Here is a 24,803-nt window from a genome sequence, read left to right as displayed (position 1 = left end):
CCCAGCTTGGCGTTGCTGGGCAACTCCGGGGGGCGGGTCCAGCGCCGAGAGCATTGGGCCTGGGCCCGCCCTCCCCTGCATCCCATTGGCCGTTCTCGGAAGTGTCCCGCCCCCCCGGGTTGGAGCTAGAAGCCCTACGCGACCAAGGCGCCCGCCTGGCCGGCGCGCCCTTACGTCACGTCCGGCGTGGCGGCGGTGGTGTCTCCGCAGGGTAGGCCGGGCACGCACGGACAGGGCAGTTGTTTTGTGGGCTGTGGAGGTGACGGAGCGCGGGGCCGGTGGGGCCGGTGCAGGGAGGACCAGCCCGGGTGAGGAGGGTGCGGCGCGAGGGAGGGAGCGGCTGCGGGCCGTCGTGGTCGCTGATAGCAGCGTGGCCGCGGCTGCCTTCCGCCCGGCGGCTCGGGACCTGTGGGCGCGGCGTGGGCTCCGCTCACCTGTCCGCGTGCGCCGCCCTCCCCCGTCCACGGTCTTCAGTTCGCGCACATGCCCTGCCTCCTTTTCCCAAACTTTGATTCCTCCCACCAGCCCCTCTTCGCGACCCTATCTCCAGCCATGCCCCGTCTCCCAGCTAGTCCGCCTGCGCCCCCGCCCCTCTCTGGCCAATCCAATATGGCCCCCGCCCCCCTCCCCGGAGGCTGTCAGCCTATTCCTCTTCTCCGCGTGCACCCTCTAACCTTGATCTAAGCCCTCGTTCTGATATTAGTCCAACTTCCCCTTTCTTTTCAAATCCAGGGGCTTTCTGTTGCATACCCTCGGTTGGGCTGGCCAGGGTGTCACTGCTGCCTTCCTGCTCTTCTGATCATGGACGGCTCCTTCGTCCAGCACAGTGTGAGGGTTCTGCAGGAGCTCAACAAGCAGCGGGAGAAGGGCCAGTACTGCGACGCTACCCTGGACGTGGGGGGCCTGGTATTCAAGGCACACTGGAGTGTCCTTGCCTGCTGCAGCCACTTCTTCCAGAGTCTCTACGGGGATGGTTCAGGGGGTAGTGTTGTCCTCCCTGCTGGCTTCGCTGAGATATTTGGCCTCTTGTTGGACTTTTTCTACACTGGTCACCTCGCCCTCACCTCGGGGAACCGGGATCAGGTGCTCCTGGCAGCCAGGGAGTTGCGAGTGCCTGAGGCTGTGGAGCTGTGCCAGAGCTTCAAGCCCAAAACCTCAATGGGACAGGCACCAGGTAGCCAGAGTGTGCTGGGGAAACCTGCTTGCCAGGAGGTGAACAGCCACCTCAAAGAGCCAGAAGGCTTGGAGGAAGAGGAAGTTTCCAGGACTCTGGGTCTAGTCTCCAGGGATCAGGAGCCCAGAGGCAGTCACAGCCCCCAGAGGACCCAGCTCTGTCCCCCTGCTCAGAGTGAGAGTCCCTCCTTCCTTCGTGGGAAACTCAAACAGGCTCTGAAGCCTTGCTCCCCAGAGGACAAGGAGCCTGAGGACTGCAAAGTGCCCCCAAGGCCCTTCAATGCTGAAGGGGGGCAGCTGCAGGGCGGGAGTAATGAGGTACTGTGCTGTGCCCAAGGTGCTGGAACTGGGGAAATAAGAGTAGGGGGAAAAGATCGACACTTTTTTGGGGTAATCTGGACCCCAACGAAGAATTTCTGTTATGTGGGTTTGGAATAGGCTTTCTCCAAACCAAGAAAGCTGGTGACCTCAGGCTGAGCTTTCTACTGGTTGTAGCTGTCCATATGGGTGCCAGTTTCCTAGGAGTGGAGAAGGCAGCATCAGGACTACAGGTGTTTCCCCAGGCCAGTGAAATGCAGCCAGGCTTCCCGTTCCCCATAAACAGAGCCACTTGTCTCCAAATGCAAGGTGCAGATGCTATCTGCCCTGGGCTCCTGAAGGGAACAGTCCCTGATGAAGGGACTTGTTTGGGTTAGGGGTTGGGATAGAACTGGAGCTGAGTCCCCACAACCTCTGCTGATTAATTTGGTGACCCCACCCCCTCCTGCTGCGTCTTCTGCCCTAGTGGGAAGTGGTGGTTCAAGTGGAGGACGACGGGGATGGCGATTACATTTCTGAGCCTGAGGCTGTGCTGACCAGGAGGAAGTCAAAAGTAATCAGCAAGCCCTGTGCTACTGAGCCAGCCCTGAGCGCAGGTTCCCTAGCAGCTGAGCCCACTGAGAACAGAAAAGGTACAGCGGTGCCGGTTGAATGCCCCACATGTCATAAAAAGTTCCTCAGCAAATATTATCTTAAAGTTCACAACAGGTAAACGTTCTGTTTTTCTATTTTCTCTTCCTGTCTGCCATTTCCACGTTGGGGGAGGGATCCTGTGCTTCCCACTTGGTGCCTGGCATTGGCACAGTTCTGGTCATCAGGGAGTGAGAACATAGTTTTGGGTGGGATTCTTCCTCCCCCTGCTGCTGTGAGTCCTCTGGCTGGAGATGGGTTTGTGGACACCTTGTCAATAGGTTCCACCCACTGTGGACCTTGCCCTCCGGCTGGTTCCTACCAACAGGAGGAGAGAAGCCTGTGGACCCTGTGCAGGCGCTGAGGCCTAACCTTAGGTATTAGTAATTAAAATTAAATAAAAAATTTAGGTCCTTAGACACACTAGCCATATCTCAAGTGCTCAGGAGCCACATGGCTCCTGGCTACTGAATTGGACTGTGTAGCATAGAACATTCCCATCAGCACAGAGAGTTCTCTTGGAAAGTGCTGCTCCAGTGTCCCTGCAAGGTCTGTGGGGATGGCAGGTAGGCGACATGCCTTCCAGTCCTATCACTCTCCAGCCAAGACATCACTAATCCCATCACAGGGCACTTTCCTGCCAAGCCTAATGAGGCCACAAATCTTTTCTCACTGTGACATTCAAGGAAGCCACCAGTGATCACCTGGAATTGGAGCTGGGGGTGAAACCAGGTTGCTATACCTGCGCACTTTGCTCTGTGGCAGCTGCTGCCAGTGGACTCTTTGGGTAATCGCAGTGTATGGGGAACTGTGGGGCAGTCGCTGTCCTGCCTGGACACTGCCAGGGTGAGACTCAGGTGCTCACACTTCTCCAGTCCTGACCTTGGGCTTCAGGTTGCTGGATTGGCCCTGAGAACTGGGAGGGGAGGGGAGTGATGACTTCATGAGGTGATTTTGATGGCGGATGAGGACAACTGGTGCAGTGACGAGAGGAAGAGAGCAGTGCTTGGCTTCTGGCTGGTCCTAAGAGCTCTCGCAGTGCTGCACACGGGCTGAGGTTGGTTCATTTAGTTCATTTGTTCAACAAACTGTGAGGCAGCTGATAAGACTCTTGTGGGCACTCAGGATATATCAGTGAACAAAACAATGGTCCCTTGTGGAGCTTATGCAGGGCCATGCAGATGACAGACAATAAGTAAATTTGTGTGTGATAGAAGGTGAGAAGTGCTGTGGAAAAAGAAAAAGTAGAGGAGGCCCAGGGGTTGGGGGGGTTCAGGTGGGGTCAGGTTGCAATTTTAAATAACAGTGGTCTGGGGGGGGCTTGCTGAGATGGTGAGATTTGAGCAATGACTCAAAGGAGGTGAGGAAGGTGACCAAATGGGTGACTGGGGGTGAGGGCTGTGGGGTAGCAATGAGCCTGGTGGGTTGACGGACAGCAAGGAGGTGCGTGCCTGACCTGGTGGGGCCTGGTAGGACACCTTGGGAATGAAAAGGCACCTCCTGGCTCTTTTCTCTGAATTGGGTAGCACTGGAGGGCTGTGAGCCAAGAGGTGCTGACGCCTGACTTCTGTTTAAAGGGTCTCGCTGGCTGCTGCTGGCAGCTGAAACCAGTCAGGGAGGCAGGCAAGGAGCAGGGAGACGGGTGGGCAGCTCCTGTGGCAGCCCAGGAGATGTCGTTGCCACACTAGGTGGTAGCAGCGGAGCGAGGTGAGGTGGTCAGCTCTGGTCACACTTTTGAAGCTCTGGGAAGACTGAGTTGTTTCTCCAGGTAGTCAGGCCCCAGGGATTGTTTTTGCCTTCAGTGGGCTGGCCAGGCCTCCCCGTCAGCTCCTTTGCCAGTCAGCTCCGTGGTGGCCTCTTGGGAGCCTGGCTCTGGATGTCCCTTCTTGCTGCATGGGGTGGCCATGGCACTCTCCCTTGCAGAGTCTCTGCTGGAGGTGGTTTCTGGGCTTGTCCTTGCACCTTCACCAGCCAGGGTCTGACTGTGCCCACGTGGGGAGCCATGAGCTGGCCTCAGGACACCTCTTTCCCCCGTGCTGTGCAGCAGGCACCGTCAGCCTCGGGGGCCAGAGGGGGCCCAAGGTGAGGGAGAGCCGGGAAATCCTCTCAGCCCCCACACCGCATGTGGCTTCTCCTGGCAGGAAACACACTGGGGAGAAACCCTTTGAGTGTCCCAAATGTGGGAAGTGTTACTTTCGGAAGGAGAACCTCCTGGAGCATGAAGCCCGGAATTGCATGAACCGCTCCGAACAGGTACTTGGGAGCTGGCCCAGGTACTTGTGGGCAGGGGCACGCTGGCCTCTGTCTTGGTGCCATCTGGGAAGGGCCCCCAGGAGACTGTCTCAGAGGGGGACTGTACGCTTAAGAGAGCTGCAGGGTCCTTAGATATAATCGAGTCCACACCTTGGTACAGGTGGGGACACAGGTTCTAAGGGTGGAAGGGATAAGTGCAGGAGGGACTCTGGGGAGGCACTTTAGATCTACCATGCGCTTTGGAGAAGGGGAACCTCAGCGGCGGGTGGCTGCTGGGAAAGGCCTCCTGGCCGCTGCCCCCACCCACTGCTGGCCCATGCGTGGGGCCCAGCTAAACCTTGCCCTTCTCTTCCTAGAGGCCTGTCGCTGGCAGCTGGGGCCAGGGACCGTGTATGAGGCCACTTGGTCCCTGCCTCCAGCGTGTCTGGGCCCCGAGAAGGGCCTGGTGTGTAGTGGGTTTGCAGCACTCAGTGACAGTCAGGGCAGGCAGGTTACGTGTTACCCTCTCCCACCTGAGCGTCCCCCCAGGCAGACTCTTCCCAGCAGCGAGTGGAATTCCTGCCGCCACAGGCAGAGGCCCTGACGCCGGCCCTGCTTGCCCCTCACACTGCCAGGTCTTCACATGCTCCGTGTGCCAGGAGACGTTCCGTCGGAGGATGGAGCTGCGGGTGCACATGGTCTCCCACACGGGGGAGATGCCCTACAAGGTCAGGCTCAGCTTGTCCCAGGGCAGGGGGCAGGGGAGGGCAGGCCCAGGATCCCTCCTGCTGAGCCCTTTACCTGGGGTGGTGTCAGGCACCGCCTCCTTGATATCCTTCAAGGTGCTTTCCCGCATCGCCCTGTGTCTGTGGGTGGGGCCACTGGCTGCAGTTTCACCTCCAGGGTCCTTACTGGGCGCTGGTTTCTTTCCGTAGAGGGCAGGCTTAATACCCCTCTGGCCATGGCACTGGGGGCTCCCCTGGTGCCACCCTTCATTCCAGATCAGGGAACCTCTTTGTACCTCACCTGGGTCCTGCCTTCACCCTCCCACCCGACAGCATGGGGATGGGTGGCTCCATTGGTGCAGGCTGCCCTGGAGGTGACTGTGGGCCTATTTTTCAGTGTTCCTCCTGCTCCCAGCAGTTCATGCAGAAGAAGGACTTGCAGAGCCACATGATCAAGCTACACGGAGCCCCCAAGCCCCATGCAGTAAGTGGCAGGCAGGGCTGGGCCAGGCACACTCGGATGCTGGCATGAGCAAGAGTGGGCAGGAGGCTGTGTGCTTTCTGCTGTTCCGGGGTACTGGGGGCCTGTGGGGCTCCCAGGCAGCCCTGCCCTCACCCTGGCCTTGGCCCCTCTGCCCGACCTGTCTGCCCTGCAGTGCCCCACCTGTGCCAAGTGCTTTCTGTCCCGTACGGAGCTGCAGCTGCACGAGGCGTTCAAGCACCGTGGGGAGAAGCTGTTTGTGTGCGAGGAGTGTGGGCACCGGGCCTCGAGCCGCAATGGCCTGCAGATGCACATCAAAGCCAAGCACAGGTGTGGGTCAGCCGTCCTCCCCCAGCCCAGGCCAGCAGCTGGCCGGGAAGGCAGAGTTTGCTGACAGTTACACAGATGAGTGTGGTCTTCCACCCTGAATCTAGGCCTGCAGCCTTTCTGGGGTGGGGATACCTTAGGGTTGAGCAAGAGTTGGCCAGGCAGAGCGACTGGGGGATGGGATTTTGGGCTAAAACAAGGCTCTGTACCTCCTGGGGGCATGTTCTTAGTTTCCTGTGCCTCCCACTCCATAGAGCTCCCTTCTGCTCTGGGGGTGGAGGTGGTGCCCTTGCCTGGTACTGCCCAGGCCCTCCTTGCCAGTCACGCTCCCAGCTGTAGCAGAGTGAAGGGGGCCAGTTCCCTTGTTGATGGCCTCTGTCCATGTCCCTGCCCGAACAGGAATGAGAGGCCACATGTCTGCGAGTTCTGCAGCCACGCCTTCACCCAGAAGGCCAATCTCAACATGCACCTGCGCACGCACACGGGCGAGAAGCCCTTCCAGTGCCACCTCTGTGGCAAGACCTTCCGCACCCAAGGTGAGGCGTGCCTGTCCCCTTCCTGTCCCGAGACTGAAGCCAGCAGCTAAGCCCCCACCTTGTCCCCGCAGCCAGCCTGGACAAGCACAACCGCACTCACACGGGTGAGAGGCCCTTCAGTTGCGAGTTCTGCGAGCAGCGCTTCACAGAGAAGGGGCCCCTGCTGAGGCACGTGGCCAGCCGTCACCAGGAGGGCCGGCCCCACTTCTGCCAGATCTGTGGCAAGACCTTCAAAGGTACCTGGACAAGCCCTGGGGGAAGCCGAGGGCTGGGCCATCTCCGTTTCCCACTGACCTGAGTGGAGGGTCTTTGGGAAGGAGGTGGGTGCAACAGTGGCTTTCAAACGCTCGTTCTCAGCAGCAGAACCTTCTTGCCAGTGAATCTCTTTCCTCCTCTGTGCCCTGAAGAGATGAGAGTGGAGCTGCTTTGCCAGGGTGGGGGGCGTCCTGTGCGGCAGCAACCCTGGGGTGGCACTGGCAGGGCCTGGGCAGCAGTTGTAATTGGCCCCAAGGACAGTGGAAAGAAAGAAACCCCTGCTGACTGCTTGGCCACCTCCTTGCTGCCTCTGTCCTAGCCTCCTGCCCCGTTTCTGTGAGGGCTCTGGGCTCCTGGACTCATCTCGGGGCCATCCCCGTGGAGCTCCCACCTCCCCTAACGCTGGTGGTGCTCCGTTCCTGCAGCTGTGGAGCAGTTGCGCGTGCACGTCAGACGGCACAAGGGCGTGAGGAAATTCGAGTGCACGGAGTGCGGCTACAAGTTCACGCGGCAGGTAGGGCTGGCCCGGCCCCCTTTCCTCCCTCAGGCTCTCGCCCGTCCTGAGCTCCCCCTTCCCCCTAGGCCCACTTGCGGAGACACATGGAGATCCACGATCGGGTGGAGAACTACAACCCACGGCAGCGCAAGCTCCGAAACCTGGTCATTGAGGACGAGAAGATGGTGGTGGTGGCGCTTCAGCCACCTGCAGAGCTGGAGGTGGGCTCGGCTGAGGTCATTGTGGAGTCTCTGGCCCAGAGTGGCCTGGCCTCCCAGCTCCCCAGCCAGAGACTGTGTGCGGAGGACAGCTTCACTAGCCCGGGCGTCCTGGAGCCCTCGCTCATCATCACGGCTGCCGTCCCTGAGGACTGTGACACGTAGCCCACCCTGCCCAATCGAGCCCACTTGGCCCCCAATAAACCATGTGGCTTTGGACTCACTTATTTCACTCTGTCCAGCTGTCCATTCCCCAGTACCCTGGAGCCACAGAGCTGACTCCAGCGGAGTGCTGCCTTCCACTGTGCCCCAGGATGGAGTGCGGCCTGCCCACTCACCAGGAGACCTCAGCTGAGCGAGACTCAGGCGCGGCAGGTTTGGGGGCCAAGTCTGTGGCCTGGCCTTTCTTTACATCTATGCTCTGTTCCTCATTCTTCCTGGCTTTTAGCACTGGGAGCACTGGCCAGTAGAGCAGTGGTGTTCCTCTCAGAGCTCAGCGGGATGCCAGCTAGTGGGAGCAGAATGCATTACTCAGCTTCGGGAGTCAAAGCAGGGTGGCCAGGGCCCACGATGATGGCCTTGCTGGCCAGAGTCAAGACTCAGGCCCGGTTAGTAGCGCAACTACCCACCCGGAGCTCGCCTGGGTGCCTGAGGAGGGCTCATGGCTAAGCAAGCTCTGGGTGCGGGCATGCCCACAGAGGGAACCCTTCCGTTGGGAGGACCTAGCCTGGTCTGCATGTCAAGGTGACCTGGGGTGTAGGTGAGGCCAGGCCTTGAATGGTGAGATACCTTGGTGATCGCTGGGTTCGACAGCCATGGGGTGCTACGTGTCATGGAGGAAAAGCACGTGGGTCCTAGAGCACATAGCCTGTGTTTAAATTTCTTCCTAACTCCTTTATTTGTAGTTCTGTGACTGTGCAAGGTACTAGCTGCTTCATTTCTTTCATCTTTTAATGGAATTAGTACATGCTTCATAGGCAAGGATTACATTACCTGTGAGTAGATAATAAAGCACCCCAAAACTTATCTGGGGGCTGAGGAATCTGCATCTCAAGATGGCTCACTCACGTGCCTGGCAAGTTGGTGCTGGCTGTGGGCTGGGGCCCTGGGGCCTCTCCTTGGGCTGCCTGGGCTTCTGCACAGCATAGTGGCTGGGTTCCAAGAGCACATGTCCCCAAAGCAGGTCAAAGCTGCAAGGCCTTTTTGTTTGAGACAGAGTCTCACTCTGTCACCCAGGCTAGAGTGCCGTGGCATCATCATAGCTCACTGCAACCTCAAACTCCTGGGTTCAAGGGAATCCTCCTGCCTCAGCCTCCCAAGTAGCTGGGACTACAGGTGTGTACCACCACACCTGGCTAATTTTTTTATTTTTAGTAGAGACAGGGTCTTGCTCTTGCTCAGGCTGTTCTCAAACTCCTGAGCTCAAGTGATCCTCCCACCTCGGCCTCCCAGAGTGTTAGGATTATAGGTATGAACCACTGCGTCCTGCCAAGGCCTTTTTATGACGCAGCCCTTAAATCATGTGGTGTCACCTCTGCCATACCCTGTTGGTTGAGGTAGTCACCAAAAGTCACTCCCCTGATTCAAGGGGAGGGGACGTAGACCTCTCCCACCACTTGATGGGAGGGGTCTGAAAGAATGTATGGAGACATTTAAAAACTGCCCCACCCACAGTTAGTTCTGGATCATTGGTGATGATGGTTATGACCCCAGTAACACAGGGCCAGGACTCCCGGGACACTGCCCCCTGCCAAATTCCTGCTAGAGTTGGGGGTTAGGGAAAAGTTTCTCCTGTTTTAGTCCCAGAAGCTATCTACCTATAGTTCTCCTTTTATTCCTGGACCGTTGGGAGCTCAGAGGTAAAGACAGGACTCAAGCGTAGGAACTGACACCCAGGTTTCGGACTGACTCCCCTACGTAGGTCGTGAGCTGCTTTTGATCTGTTTTGGGAAGGGTATTGCAAAGGCAAACACTATCTCTTAATTTATAAAGTCTTAAGAACATAAAAAAAGAGAATAATTTAAAAATGCAAACTAGCCTCAAAATTTTGCTCCCCTTCCCAGCCCAGAGGAAGGGCTCTCTTCAGGTTCAGACGGGCTCTGCAGATGTGAACACTGTCCCAAGCTTGATTCCTAGTGTGGACTCGCAGCCTGGCTTGGGGTCCTCCTTCATTTAAGGGCTCCACCTCCCAGGTCCAAGACTCATCCCGCCACAGGTGGGAGTCTCACGCCCCCCTGCACTATGGCCTAGGGAGGGAGGCTGAAGGAGCCAGGCATTGGGCAGAGCACCAACCAACGGGACTGAAGCCAGGAACAGGCAGGGGAGGCAATGTCCAGGCCTCTTCGTATAAGGATCTGAAATGGGAAAGGCGCCTGGAGGCCTTTGTAAATGGCAGACTCCTCAGACCTTCAGCATGTGCCCTGTTCTCACCAAACTGTCCCCTTCTGCTACATACAGGGACCCTCTGTGCTGCTCCCCACTCCTCAGACATCTGCCCTCTGCCCAAAGAATTCCCAGAGGACACAGCACCAGGAGGGCAAAAGCAGTGACACCAGATATATAGGAAATATCTTTATTTGAAAAAGTATTGAAGGCATCCTAAGACATTAAGCAGGATTCCAGACAAGTAAGCCCACAGAGTAGACAAAAATAAATACACACACCTGCCCTATCCTCTGGGGCGGGACCAGACGCTGGACACTTCGGGGAGGGCGTCCTTTATCACAGGAGTCTCTGAAGTCATATAAATACAGAATACATTATAGTAGATCAGTATTAAATAATGAATCTTCATAATTTAATTTGTAGACAGATGAAAGTTCTATATGTGTAACATGGGGACAGTCCTGTCCCCAGGCAGCCCAGCATCTGTCCTGAAGTCAGTGTAAGGACGCCCTCAGGTGGTGGGGACATTACAGCCCAGAACCCACACAAAGGGGAGTGAGGGCAGAGGAGGCCTGATCCTGGATCCCCAGCTGGAGGGACCCACTGGGCTCGGGCTAGCGCCTGCTCTTCTACATCCTTCACCTCTTCAGCCAGAAGACACGGGGTCCTGCTGGAGACCTGGGCAGTGTGAGGAGCAAGACGCAGGACGGGGGCACAGAGGCAAGCCCATCTCTCCTGCACTGGCCCACACCAAAGCCCTCACTGAGTGCTGCTGGCCATGGCAGAGCAGCAAAAGGAGCAGGAACCCGGAGCACTTTCACAGGATCAAGGCCTCCCAGCCCAGCCTCCCCTGGGATGCTGTGACAGTGGTCATTACAGACCAGACAGGGCATGTTTTCTCTGGCACCCAGTGCAGTGCCCTGCCACCCTCTGCTGCTAACAGGAGACAAATCATCCCGGAGAGCAAGAACCACCTCTCAGGGGGCTCAGCAGCCCCTTAGGAAGCTAAGTGAGGCAGTGGGAGGGGATTCTAGGGCTGGCAGGGGCAGGGGACCATGCTCAGACTAGGAGGCCCAAGGGAACAAAGGACAGAGCAGGCAAGCTGGGCCCTGCTTGCTGGCACCCAGGAAAAGGCCCCAGGCATAAAGCAAGGACCGAGGCCAGAGGGGCGCCTGGCCCTAAGCAGCCTGCTGCACGTTTCCACGTGGCCCGTGGGAACCACAGCTGGGCCTGAGCAGGCCGGGACAGTGCTGTCCCACTGTCCTCCCCGCCAGTGCCTGGTGCACAGCAGCTGCTTGGTCATGACCGATGCGTGAAGACCCAACAAGGGAAGGGCTGCTATGGGCTGTGACTGCGCCAGCTGGGGGCTCTGGGACAAGACAAGACCCACAGTGCGTGGCAGCGTACTGGGGGCTCTTCAGGAGCTCGCAGGGGCAAGGCAGGGCCACCTGCAGCCCTGCCCGGTGTCCTGGGAGAAATTAAGGCAACCATGCCATCTGGCTGGTGAAAGGGTTTTAAGTGCAACTTGTTACGTGATGGTGCTAAAGCTATGTTTTTCCTGGTGAGAGCACATCTCTACAAGTTAGTTTACTAAGAAAAGGCAACTTAATAAACATTTGCTTTCGTTTTCTCTAATGAGGAAAGGCAGCCTAAACATCCTCTTCTCTAAAAAGAGAAGGAAGGACAAATTCATGCAGTGTACTACAGGTACCTTGAGGGGCCCAAATCACCCAATCCATGGGAACCTCTTGCTTCTGAGAAAACCAGGGCTCCCCATGCTGTGGCACTTCCCTGGAGCACCTCCTGCAGTGGCTTTGGCAATGGTACTTTGTGGACTTGGAAATCAAACAAAGCTGACCCTGTTTCTAGCTCCCTTTTCTCTCTTTTAATGGTTAAACTGCAAGCATGTCAAACCTTGGAACCAACCACCAGGGCCAGCCCTGCCCAGGGCTCCTTTGGAAGCAACAGGACTCTACTCTGGAGCTCGGCGCCTGCAGCTGTTTGCTGGGCTGAGGATCAATGACGACCCATGGGCCCTCCCAGGAAGGAGCTATGGCTTTGCAACACAGGCTTCCACCCTCTTTCCTTCATCAGCCTGGGGTGAAGGCTCAGTGGAAGTGTCCAAGCCAGTGAGGACACACTAGCAGGACAGATGCAGCATCTGCCACGGCATGTCCTCTGGAGACAGGAAAGATCCCCACTCTGTCTGGAGAGCTGGCTCACTGGGACACCTGGCACCGGACACAGGGCTGCAGCCGACCAATGTCTGCCGACCAGCGATGCTCCAGACCATTCTCAGTGCCTCATGGAAGGCCCCCTCCCCTTCACTCGTCACCCCCACGTTGTCTTCCTCTCCCAAGGTGGGAGCAAGTAGGTGCAGGTGGCAGCAGCAGGAGGGTGTGCGTTGCATGAGTGAGCTGGGGATCTGCAGGCTGGGGGTGACCTCTGGGACCCAGAAACACGTGCTGGCAGCGAGGTGGCTCCTCCTCAACTGAGGAGGGCATTCACAACCGGCTCTGGCCCCAGCAACTGTGACTCAGGCTCCAAAAGCACAGGAACCATCCAGGCGATGGATCCTAGGGCTCGCTCAGCCACCCCAGAGCCTGTGCTCGTGCATGAGGGAGGGGTCACTGTCTCTGTGGAGGTGATGGTTACCTGCACTGAGGCCCTCATTGGGCCAGGCCGGGGCTAGTGCAGCTCCTCTGGGTTCTGCGGTGGCCGGTGTCGGCCTGTGTCTATGTCATTGCCACTGTCCAGCTCGAAGCCGCGCCCGCCCGAGAAGGTCTGGGGCATGAACTGGCGGAAGATGCTGACGCTGCCGTGCCAGAAGGTGGGCTCCGGGAGCCGCCCCACCACGCTCCACGCCCGAGTCTCTGGGTCATACGCCTCCACCACGTCCGAGAGTTCAAATGTATTGTCGTATCCCCCAGAGACATACAGCTTCCCTCCCAGGACAGCGAGGCTGCCCCCCACGTGCACCTGTAGGCCAAGGGGACAGGTGAGTAGGGGCCAGCAGCCCAGCCCGGGGACCAGTGGGAGACAAGGCATGCCTAGTCAGTCCCCGGCCAGAGGGCAGCCCTGGCACTCCCTGGAGACAGAAGACACATCAATGTCCTCCCAACACCTGAACTGAGAGAATAGGGGGCTTGCCCAGGAGTCAGTTGCCAGGCCTGGCTGGGTCTGACAAGTGACCCTATCCTATGGTGGTCAGGGTGGCCACCCATGGGGTCCCCCTATGTGCAGGCCATGCCCAGAACTTCCTTATGTCACCCTTGGAACCTCTGCAACGGCCCTCTGGAGTGGGCACTACTGTCCTCTCCACCTGGGGCTGACAGTGGCAGAGCTGGGACTCGCCCAAAGCCTGGGCTCTCAGCCACAGGCCGGTACCTCCATCTTTCCCAAATTTGCCACAATGAGTACAGTGGGGAAATATAAAGTTATATCTCCTAATCATAAGAATGTTCAGCTGTGCTGTACAGCGTGTCATCAGCTATCACTAGAGTAGGTTTGGGAATGTTAAAAGACAGAAAACAAGGCTGTGGGCAGGTGCGGATGTGTATCTGGGGCTAATGAGATTGCCCCTGTGGCCAAACGCCACTGACTGTCCCCACCCTGTCATACTGCCAGGCCCAGGGCCTCTCTTCTCAACAAGCAGAAAAGGGGAGATCCTGTTCAGAGCACACAGTAGGTGCTCAATAAATGTAATCCTAAGGTCAGTCCCCAAAGACTCCTGCCTGATCTCATTCCCTCTGCTGCAGCCACACTGGGCTGCTGGGGTCATCCCACAGAACACACCAGGACCCTCTGCCCCAGGGCCTTTGTACTTGCTGTCCCGCTGTGGGACACTTCCCAGGTGACTGGCCAGCTCCCTCGCCTCCTTCTGCTGTCTGGCTCATAATAGGTGCTCAATAAATACAGCTCCCTAAGCTGTGTGATCCTGGCTCCTATTTAACGTCTGTGTATCTCGGCAAGCCTCAAGTGCAAAAGTCTTCTACTGATTAAGGTGACACTGGAGAGAGCTCCCCACGGGCCTCGCCCACCACAGCTGTGGGTCCCAAACACTCACGAGGACACTTTGGTTGCAAAAACAAGACATAGCGTGCGCTTCCGACACTTGCGTGTCTGCAAATTTACCTGATTCATAGATGGGATCTTGTCCCACTCATTCTTCACTGGGTTATACACGTCCACCTCGGCGGAGTCATCCCTGCGGAGGGGAGGACGGCTGGTCAGAGCAAGGAGGAAGCCCCCTGGGCTGTTAGGCTGGAGATGACAGCCCTCAAGGCCCACCTCCTTTGACCTGGGTTTTCTGATCCTGGGGCAGCTCCCTTGCTCTCAGGGGTCTATTCCAGGCTCCAAGGCCAGAACCCAGCCTCACTTCCCAGACCTAAAGGTCGCAATCCCGGGTGCCTGAAGCCTGTCAGCACCTGCCACCCGCTAGCACCTGCCCCTGTGGCCACAGTGGCTCCCTGCAGATCTCGCGGGACCACGTTCCTTCCCACCTCAGGCTTCAAACCACCCACCCTACCCCAGCCTCCTGCTCCTCCTCCTGATTTTGACCTGAGCCACCTTTTCAAGCCATGTGCCCTGGACCACTCCTTGCCACTGTCCCCAACATCACTGTGAGTCCCCAACCCTGTCCCATTCACTGCTGTGTCCCTGGTGCCTGGCAGGCTAAGTCCAGTTACAGGAATGAAGACCCAGCAACGCCCTTCACTTTGGGATCAAGATCCTTCAGCCTCGTTCGCCACCCTCCACACCCCTACAGTGAAAGGCTCAAAGACACAGCCTTGAAAAGCAAAGATACTAGAAGAAAAAAAAAGTAACAGACATAATGATGATCATGGGACCGGGGGCAGCAAAAGGGCCAGACAGTGAGTAATTTAGGCTTCGTGGACCGGAGGAGTACTCGACACGAAGAGGCTGGCACATTCCCACAAAACTTCATTCGTGGGCACAGAACTCTGAATCTCACATAACTTCGTGTTGTGAAATGTTATTCGTCTTGATTCCCGCCTCCCGCAATTATTTCAAAGTGCAAAACCCGTTTTACAGTTTGTGGCTGGATCATTAAATACTGGAGGGGCTGCCCCTGCCCGCTTTCCCAGCAGACACGCAGGCCGCAGGTGGAGCGGCCGGGCGGGACAGCGCGCCCCACCCCTCCTCTGCGGGCTCTGCGCCCGGGCCAGGGGCCGCCTGTGCAAAACCAAGACAGGGCAGGAGGCCCACGACAGCAGTCCCTCCACTGGTGACAAGGAGGACGCTGGGACTGTGGCCCCCACCCAGCACAGGTAGCCTCCCTGAGGACAGCTGATCTGGGAGCCACTCAAAATAGGTGGCATTCCAGGCAGGGGGCTGTGTGGCTCCTGAAGAGCCGAAGTGCACACACAGGGCAGCGCCCAGGCCCTGCCCCCGCTCCCAGGACCTTCTCCTTCCCCTCAGGTCACACTGGTAGAACAAACCTTTCCAGAGCACTCCCTCCTCCCCGCCACACGTGAAGGCTAAAAGGGGTGTGGGGGTCCCCAAATGCTTCCAAGCTGGCGACTGCCCTTGGGCACATGCTGCTGGGGTGGGGGGCAGTCTCAAAAGCACTTGGCCTGGAACCACGGCCTGCTGGGGCTGCAGTGAAGGTTCTGGCACTCTGATAGGTTGTATTTATAGCCATCTCCACCCCCTCTTTGAAGACACCTCCACAACTTAGGAAGAGCTGGGTGAAGGGTCAGAGGATGTCTTCTAATGGGACCAGAGCTGGCCGAGATTCCAGGGCTTTCTCAGAACAGTTGGTTCCTGGCATATGATAATATGGCCTCCCCCACAGCCACTTGGGTGACAAGCAACTTGGGGAGGAGCCTCTTGTCTGGGGCTGGGGCAGACAAAGGCCAGCGCTGCTTAGACAGAGCACACACCCTCTAAGGCTCCCAGGTCAAAGCCCCAGACTAGTCGGGGGCTGCAAAGGCAATTTATGTAACCAAAGCGCTTGTACCCTGGGGGAAAAAAAGCCCAGGCCAGAAGGGCACAGAGAGGACTGTCAATCATCCATTCCTTCCCCTTCCCTCCTGGTCCTGTAGCTTCAAGGTAGGTTCTAGGCCAGGGAGGGAGCAGCAGCCATGAACAGGTGCACAATACTGTGCAGCACGCACAGGGCTCCTGGCCCCTCCTGGATGCTTACTGCCCAGTCAGGACGGGCATCTGGCTGTGACAGACAGGCCACAAGACCAGCAGACACAGTGACCCACTGTCTGCCTGTCTCTGCTCCACACTGACAGGACGCAGCTAAGCCCTTTTCCTGAAAGAACATAACTCCATCACTCTTGGGATGGTTCGACTAAGAAAACCCAGAACTGCTCTGAAAAAAGGGGTGGAACAAGCATACTTGGGGTCAGAAAGTCCCAGCCCCTGATCCCAGCTTGGCCTCAGTTTCCTCATCCGTGAAGTGGGGAGAACAGTGCTGACATCCTTAGCACTGGGCCTGGTGAGAAATGCCAAACACAGAGCGGACCAGGCACCGGGGACTCACCTGACGAAGTACATGAGTCCATTCAGAGTCACGGTCTTGGGGGCGAAGGACCAAGGGGGGAGCTGGCCACAGTCCACCAGTGACCATAGGTCGGTGTCGGGGTCGTAGCACTGCATCACCATGGTCTCCTTGCCGGCCAGGGAGCCGATGGCATAGAGCCGGCCACGGCAGGCGGTGGTGGAGCAGTTGTCCATGGGGTAGGCCATGGGCTGCAGGGCCTCCCAGGAGTCGGTGGTGTGGTCATAGCGCTCCGTGCTGTCAGCGGCCACCACGTACAGCAGTCCGTCCAGCACAGAGGAGCTGTGGTACTCGCGGGCCTTCAGCATGGGTGCCACCTCCGTCCACTCGTTCACACTGGAGTTGTACCTCCACACGCAGTCATAGAGCCGGGAGCCATCGGACCCACCTGCCAGGATGCACAATGGGCAGACTGTCAGCCCACTCAGGTGAGTCACCTGCCATGTCTTCCTGAACTTCTGCGAGGGCCTCTCCCTAAACTCACGTCCTTTCCCCCTAAAGCCCAGGCCAGAAGCTCCATGCTGGGGCTGAGGCAATGAACACATTGACCACCGCCAGCAAGGTGACTGTGGCCACCTCTGCCGGCCCAGCAAAGGCCCTGGCGCAGCCTCCATCTGGACCCTCCCACACACAGACATCTCAACTGGGCCAGAGCATCAGGCCTCAGGGGCAGCTCTCCTGGGGAGCCACAGGCATGTGGGTGGGGTGCACAGGCACTTCACCAAATCCTAGGCTTCCTGGGCACCCTCGAACCAAGGTTGTGCCAGGACAAGATGAGAGCAATCCACTTCTGTAAGCAAGAGACCTAACACAATGCTACAGGGCACTTCTGGGCCTCTAGCTCTTGACTTTGGTACAGGTTACAAGGTATGTTTTGGGCCAGGCGCGGTGGTTCACGTCTGTAATCCTAGCACTCTGGGAGGCTGAGGTGGGAGGATCACTCAAGGCCAGGAGTTCGAAACCAGCCTGAGCAAGAGCGAGACCTCGTCTCTACTAAAAATAAAAAGAAATTAGCTGGACAACTAAAAATATATAGAAAATATTAGCCGCGCATGCCTGTAGTCCCAGCAACTCAGGAGCCTGAGGCAGTAGGATTGCTTAAGCCCAGGAGTTTGAGGTTGCTGTGAGCTAGGCTGACGCCCTGGCACTCATTCTAGCCTGGGCAACAAAGTGAGACTCTGTCTCAAAACAACAACAACAAAAAGGTGTGTTTTGTTTGCAAAAATTCATCAAGCTGTACAAATGTGATATATATACTTGTATTTTTATTTCAATAAAAAGCAAAAAAATAAAAAAAGGTACTGGCTATAATCATAAATCATACTACATCTATTAAGGATATCAGAATCCCCATGGCGTGAGGGACCCCAGGAATTCTGGGGCTGCACTCCTTGGCCTCTGAGGCTGGCGCCACAGGATGGAGCAGACATGACATTCTATAACAAAGCTCTTATAAAGTCACTGTGCCGGCCTCCCTCCCAAAGCAGAACTGTGTAGAAGGCAGCTGAAGCCGGCTTTCTCGCCCCCATGAAATTCCCTACAGGCAGCTGGATGGAATGACCCAGCCACCTGCCTAAACCCAAAGGATTAACTGCTCAGCTATGACATTTATGGAAGGGTGTGCAGGAAGTGGGGCGAGTCTGGCCAGTTCTGGGAAGGAGTTCTTTGCTCAAAGTCACTGGCCAGACTTGGGGCACGGCAGGGGGGACGAAGATGACAGTCCACAACCAACAAGGGGACAACCTCGAGGTACTGGACTCGGACCAGGCCAAGGAAGCTGTGGCCAGAGGGCCAAGGATTCCCCTGGGCTGGGATGTGTCCCCCTTGTCAGGTCAGAGCCCCAATGGAACGCTGGAGCATGTCACAAAGTGGGCTTTGTCCCAAATGTGCCTGGCAGGGCACAGTGGCTGTGATAACCCATCCCTAGCTCCTTGCCTGATAACAAAACCTCCAATGCCTGCCTGGCCAATTCTTTCCTTATATAGCAGTCACAAAGACAGCCCCTCCGCACCCTTGGGAAGGAGGCAGCCTCATGTTTGAACCGAGATTCATCTTTAATAAAAAATGTAGGAGAAGCTGAAGAATCAGGCAGGCTGGGACCCGCCCACCATGACTTGGCAGTGTTTTGGGGTTTGGGCCAAGTAACTGGAAGAAAATCTCTGAACATGTGACCATGTTTACAGTTGCTGGCTAGCTCAGCCTAAACGCCATGTGACCACAGCACAGAGCCTAGGTGCAAGTCCAAGAGAACCTTGTCAGCGGTGACAAACAGTGAGTCAGGAGCCTCAGGGCCCAGCAGGAAGGGAGAAATCCCCTATGGGGAAGGGATGCCTCACCAGGCGTCAGCCTCCCACCCAGTCCTGGATTCCTTAAGGAGAAAAAGAAAGCGCCCATTGTGCGGGCTGAACGTCCCAGTGCCTTTCAACCATATGGGGGGAGGCACCTGCGGGGCAAGGAGTTGGCTCAGCCTGGCAGGCCCAGCCTCACGGGGCAGAGACCCACAAGCAGCTACCTGTCCCCGCTCACACAAGGGGTCTTTCTTCAAGGTTGAAAGTATCATCCCAGCAAGCATAGTTACCCATTTCGCAGCTTGGGCTCAGGAGCGGCACTCGGATTCCAGGTCCTTTTTCTCCCAGGGGCAGGTGGGCTCCCCCAGGGGCAGAGCAGGCCAACCCCAGAGAGCCCTGGGAGGGGGTCCCTCTGACTGGCCCCCAGCCCACTCACCTGTCACGTAGATGTCATTGCCCAGCGCCACGATGCTGTAGCCCCCGCCCAGGTGGTCGGGGAATTCGGCCAGGTAGCGCCACTGGCCCGTCTGAGGGTTGTAGCAGTCGACAGTGACCAGTTCGTCGCAGTCCTGGTCGCAGCCGCCCACGAGCACGAGGATCTCGGCGAGGCCCGTGGAGGGGCGCGGGCGCATGCGGGGACAGGGCCCGCGGTCGTGGCGGTCGTAGCGCGCCGCCTGGAAGTCGCGCGCCTCGCGCAGCAGGCGCAGGCAGGGCGGGCAGCGCGCCACCAGCGGCTCGGCCTCGACGTGTGCCAACAGGTAGAAGCGGCGCACGAAGGGCAGGCGCACGGCCTCGAGCAGCTGCGGCCAGTGCGCGGCGCGGCGCGGCGGGTCGGCCCGGACCCAGCGCAGTGCCAGCTGGTAGGCGGCCTCCTCCTTGGGCACGCACAGCCCGTCGTCGCGCAGGTAGCGCAGCAGGCGCGCCAGCGGCAGCCGCTCCAGCTGCTCGGCGCCCAGCTCGCCCACGTGGCGCAGTATGAAGCGCTGCGCCGCGCTCGCCAGCCCCGCGCAGCTGAAGGCCTCGGCGAAGTCCTGCATGTCCAGGCAGTTGGCCAGGTCGAGCTGCTGCTGCAGGAAGGCGCCGCATGCCTCCTTCACGGCCGGGAACTGCAGCAGGTCGGCGGCGCGCAGCAGCGGCTCGGCGTTGTCGCCGCTCACCGCCACGCGGCCGGTGTAGCTGAAGTCGAGCAGCAGCTGCAGCATGTCGGGCGGCACTCCGTGCAGGCGCACCCGCTCGGCGCGGCTCTCGCGCAGCTGCCCCGCGAACATGGCGCGGAAGTAGGGGCTGGCGGCCGCCAGCACTGCGCGGTGCGCGGGGAAGTCACGCCCGCCCGCCGCCTCCAGGGTCACGTCCAGGAACTTGCGCTCGGCGCGGAGCTGGCTCAGGCCACGCAACAGGCTTAGGGCGTGCGCAGGGTCCGAGAAAGGCAGCACGGCCAGGGGAGCCGGCCGCTCCATGGCGCCTGGACTGCGGGGCTCTGGGACGCCGCGGCCGTGGCCTGCGGAGAGACGCTGCGCGCCCGGCATCGTCGCTATAAATACGGCTGGGCCCCGCGGCCTCCGGGGGGCGGGCCTGGGCGGGGCGGGTGCCGCCCACTTAACCCTTCCGGGCCTGGCGCGCGGGCCGGCCTCCCCCGCGTGGGCCGCCCGCCCCGGGCTCTCCCGGCTGAGTCACCGCCGCCAGCGCCTCGCTCCCTCACTCCGCCCTTCCCGGGCTTCCTGCCGCCTCCCGCTGACGCTTGAGAGGGGATGGCGGGTGACAAGTGCCAGTTCCGAGGGAGGCGACGCCGCGCGCGGGCCCGGGGGCCTCCAGGGCCTGCCCGCGACCCTCCCGGGCCCGGCTACCGAACAAAACCCGGGCGAGGCAGCGCGGCGCCCTAAACCCAAGCCACCGCTTTCGCGCCTGGCTTCCCCACTGCTGGAGCCCCGGAGCCCCTGGGCAGCTTGGTAGGAAGGCTTTGTTTTTGTTGTTGAGTTCCACTCCTTCCTAGGGTTGCTAGATAACCCCATCACGGGAGAGATTCAAGCGATAAGATTTTTACAATTCAAAGACCAAAGCACGAACAAGTATGAGGTTTTTCGGTGACGTTTTTTTCCTGGCGCATTCATGAGTGACACTGAGCCAGATTCCAGGATCAGTTCCGCGGTTCCTGCAGGAGTTTCAAACTCCACAACACAGGCATTAACTTTTGCCTGCTTGGGAGGCATAGTTTTAGTTTCCGAGTCAGAGAGGCCACTTTGGGCTCCAGAGCTGCCCGCCCAGGGGGGCCGGCCTGCTGGGGGCACCCTGGCCTTCCTGGAGCAGGATTTCCTGTTCCGTGAGATGGGTACTAGGGTGCGGAGAGTGTCAGCTGAAGGTCAGACGGTGGACTGCCTAAAACACTAGGAGATGAGGGCATTCAGCAAAGTGACAGTCCCTTGTGCCATATTGGAAAAAGGAAGGAATCTCCCTCACTTTCTTTCCAACAGATAACAGTACCACTTTCAACCTAACTATAGAAAAAGACCCCTCACTTGGAAGCCATTTTTTCTTTAAGTTACACTTTGCTTAGTTTTAAAGAAGACCCCAATTTCACCTTCAGTCCTGTTTTACAGAGGGGAGCCCGGGGGGGGGGTGTCTTTATAAAGGTATTCCTGATGAAGGCGCCCGCCCACGTGGGTCCCAGGGCAGGCCAGGTACACTGGGACTTGGCTGTCATTCCTCGGTTCTAGCTAGATCGGCACAGCCTTTGGAGAAGACATTTTGTTTTTATTCCCTCTCCGAAATGAGAACTGTGGGCTTTCTCTTCTACTTGAGAATTTCACGTCGTCTTGCTCCGAGAATGCATCTGGTCTAGATTTCAGGGTCGGCATGGGAAGCGCAGGCCCAAGTAAGAAAACATTCAGGTACCCAGGCGGGTAGCCTGTTGCCCATAGAAGGACTGTTCGCACAGCTATTAACAGCAGCGGCAGCATTCCTTGGCCCAGGAGCCTGGCCAATAGCTTACTTGCACAGGCTTTGTGACAAGAAAGTCTGAGTAGCCAGGAAGTGGGATGTTTGTAGGGAAAAAAAACTATAGTCCCTCAGGGTCAGCTCATCCACCTTGTGAAAATCCAGCGATTAAATCTATAATGTTTCTGCAGTTGAGAATTGAGTAGGTTTTTTTGTATTCCTAACCAGGGGGTTATTTAAGCATGACGTTTCAGCCTTACTATGTAGCCTTGAAGAATGATGGTGTAGGTATTTATTGAAATAGGAAGATGTTCACACTATAGTGTTAAGTGAAAAATCAATCGGATTACCCAATTTGTTGTATGTGTTCATATGCCTAGAAAAAAATTGTGAAGTTAACATTTTTTCTAGGTGATCAGGTTCATTTTGTTTTTGCTTGCATGCATTTTCTTTCTGTATTCAACATACAAAACCTGTGTATTAAAATAAGTTCAAAATAAAATTAAAATTTCAGTTCTTGAGAAAAGTATTATTGATATCCTGGACCTAACAAGCAAGCATTTGAGACCATGTGTATATATAGTTAAGTCAATTAAAGGAATGTGGCTAGAAAAGAAGGGAACGGATTTAGACCTATCAGCTGTGTCTGGAATTTAAAATAACCTACTAACCCAGGCATGCTATTTAATTCCTCTTTTTCCTTGTCAATCTCATGAGTTCAAAATTAGAATGTGAGAAACTCATTGATCGCAGTATGACAATGCCATCTATATAATCAGCTAACTGTATTAATGAAGGTGATTTAAACTCTTCCATTATCATCCAACACAGTGGTGTGGTGGAAACATTATTGTTTGGTGAGGATGATGTTAACTCTGCCAAATGAGTAGTAGTTTATGGAGAAATGTTTGTATTTATAAACTTCAGTCATAAACGTTTTAGAAGTTTAGTCTAAAATAATGAAAATGCTCTTTGCCTAAGTAACTTGTTTAAGATAATGTGATTTAATGTGATCATGTGATTTAACAAATAATGGTTCTATTTATTTATTTATTTTTTTAGAGACAGGTTCTTACTGTGTTGCCCACGCTGGAGTGCCGTGGCATCATGAGAGCTCGCTTCAGCCTCAAACTCCCAGCCTCAAGCAATCCTCCCACCTCAGCCTTCCAAAATGCTGGGATTACAGGCATGAAGCCACCACACCCAGCCTATAATGGTACTATTTAATTCCAAAAATTTAAACTACTTGATTTTGATATTTAAATTCTAATTTTGGGCATATTGAGCAAAAGGTATTTGAGATCATTTTAAAAACTGCTAAGCTATTAGCCTCTTTTTTTTTTTCTGTGAGAATATTTAGGAACTCATACCTTAGTATTTATGGAGTCGGAAATGATTGTGCCTTATTTTTTGATTTTTGAGGCTGATCAAGTGAACCAGTGGGAGTGGAGAAGGAACAAAGGAATCTGTAACTAGGTGTGATCAATTAGTTGTAAACACCATGATTGTGCCTTTTTCCCTATTACACACCCTGATTTTTTTTCTTTTTCTTATTTGTTCTTTTTAGAGGCAGGGTCTCCTTGTCTCCTAGGCTGGAGGGCAGTGGCCCGATATGGCTCACTGTAGCCTTGAACTCCTCCTGGGCTCAGTAGCTGGGACTGCAGGTTCAAGCCACTGTGCTCGGCTACCACCCTGATTTTTTCTGATTCTGGGCCTCCTAAAGTGTGGCTTGTAATTTACTTACTATATATAAAAGTTTTTCTTTAATGAGTGTTACAGTATTCTCTATTTATTAAATGCATTTATATATGTAAAAGAGATATTGTAAGTGAGGCCAGGCATGGTGGCTCACGCCTGTGATCCTAACCTCTGGGAGGCCAAGGCAGGAGGATTGTTTGAGGCCAGGAGTTCCAGACCAGCCTGAGCAAGAGCCAGACCCCATCTCTACTACAAATAGAAAAAATTGGCTGGGTGTGGTGGCATGCGCCTGTAGTCCCAGCTACTCAGGAGACTGAGGCAGGAGGATGGCTTGAGCCCGAGTTTGAGGTTGCTGTGAGCTAGGCTGATGCCCCAGCACTCTAGCCCTGGCAACAGAGTGAGACTCTGTTTGAAAAAAAAAAAAAAAAAAAAAATTGTAAGTAAAAACATTTTAAACATAGTGTTAGCTATTACCTTTATATTCTACTTGTGTGAACCATAATATAAGAAACCCATTTGATTCTTCTATGCGTAAACCATATTCCTCACTATGTGAAAATCTGACAATATATGGTCTAGAGATTAATGTTTTCAAATTATTCATACACATATATTCATACAGTAGTCAAGGTACCAAAAGTTGAAAACAATACAATTTTCATTTTTTTCCATCTCCTGGAAATGGAACCGAGCAAGGAAAAAGACAGAGGGTGGGAAGAATTCATGAGAATATACTATTAAGCTGAACAAAAAGCTGAAACATCAGAAAATTGTTCTGGAAAAAATAAACCTTTGGTTATGTTCACACCCACACTCAAGAGCAAAGAGTTAAAATGGGAAGCAGAAAGCTTTACCCGAATGTGCCCCTAAATGAATGCAGTGTAGCCAGTGAGATTTAGGAAGGTGAAGCTATATTTGGTAACTCAATTAAAATAACTACATTCTCAAGTTACTTACTGGGAAATCATGGTATTCTTAGTATTTTTAACTTGTCACAACCTGTGCTAATGTTGGCTTTTTTCCACCTCTCCTAAGCAACTGTAATCATCTGAGAATTAGCATTCAGTAGCAGGTATAATTTTTTTTTTTAACCAGAAACTAAAGAATTATAGACACCAGACGAATCTGGCTACTGTGGCTAATGCTCTTGAATGAATCAAAGAATTCACGATTCACTCCCTAGAGCCCAAGGAGTAGGACAGTACACCTGAAAAATAAACAAGATAATGAACAAACCTTAGCCTACCATATAGAGAAAATCAACTTTATCAACCCACAGCTACATTTTATGCTATTGAGTTTAGTTTAGGTCAACTACTGGTGTTATAGTCTTTTTTTTATTTTTTTTGGTTCAGTCTCCACAGGGACCATCAAAAATTGCCAATGCCAACTTTAAGTATTGGGAAAAGTTTTCAATTAGCAATAATTGTGCGCCTCAGATAGACCTCATTGGCTATGATACTGCCACTGCGCATGGCTTTAGTCCTTTTTTTGAGATTAGGGAAGAGATGGTAAACATTAATGTCTAAATTTCTAACGCAAATTGAAGGAGACACAAAAAAAGTCCTTTCTGCA

At 55.4% G+C, this 24,803-nt stretch overlaps 2 protein-coding genes and 1 pseudogene across 4 annotated transcripts; 1 reads left to right on the top strand and 2 right to left on the bottom strand.

The window, feature by feature from the left end:
- The first annotated feature begins 165 nt into the window (after positions 1-165).
- On the top strand, positions 166-7,614 carry ZBTB48 (zinc finger and BTB domain containing 48). Of its 2 annotated transcripts, none has more exons than XM_045546254.1 (11): positions 166-308; positions 733-1,491; positions 1,958-2,199; positions 4,263-4,374; positions 4,989-5,081; positions 5,476-5,562; positions 5,735-5,889; positions 6,286-6,422; positions 6,494-6,658; positions 7,103-7,191; positions 7,260-7,614. In XM_045546254.1, the coding sequence occupies exons 2-11, from the start codon at positions 802-804 to the stop codon at positions 7,554-7,556; spliced, it is 2,067 nt and encodes a 688-aa protein (XP_045402210.1). In that variant the 5' UTR covers positions 166-308; positions 733-801; the 3' UTR covers positions 7,557-7,614. The 2 variants fall into 2 exon arrangements, with proteins under 2 accessions (XP_045402210.1, XP_045402211.1); XM_045546255.1 differs by having other exon boundaries at positions 167-211.
- Positions 7,615-9,949: 2,335 nt separating this feature from the next.
- On the bottom strand, positions 9,950-20,134 carry KLHL21 (kelch like family member 21). 2 transcript variants are annotated; one of them, XM_045546253.1, is made up of 5 exons: positions 19,036-20,134; positions 16,294-16,699; positions 13,911-13,983; positions 12,432-12,755; positions 9,950-10,124 (listed from the first exon to the last, which is right to left on the bottom strand). In XM_045546253.1, exons 1-4 carry the CDS (start codon positions 20,123-20,125, stop codon positions 12,465-12,467), a joined length of 1,860 nt encoding a protein of 619 aa, XP_045402209.1. In that variant the 5' UTR covers positions 20,126-20,134; the 3' UTR covers positions 9,950-10,124; positions 12,432-12,464. The 2 variants fall into 2 exon arrangements, with proteins under 2 accessions (XP_045402209.1, XP_045402208.1); XM_045546252.1 differs by having other exon boundaries at positions 9,950-12,755.
- A 4,449-nt stretch (positions 20,135-24,583) lies between these two features.
- Positions 24,584-24,707, bottom strand: LOC123636109 (annotated as a pseudogene).
- Positions 24,708-24,803: the final 96 nt, after the last annotated feature.

Source organism: Lemur catta, chromosome 3 (assembly GCF_020740605.2).
Source record: "Lemur catta isolate mLemCat1 chromosome 3, mLemCat1.pri, whole genome shotgun sequence".
Classification (NCBI taxonomy): domain Eukaryota; kingdom Metazoa; phylum Chordata; class Mammalia; order Primates; family Lemuridae; genus Lemur; species Lemur catta.
This window is presented reverse-complemented; position numbering and strand designations above follow the sequence as displayed.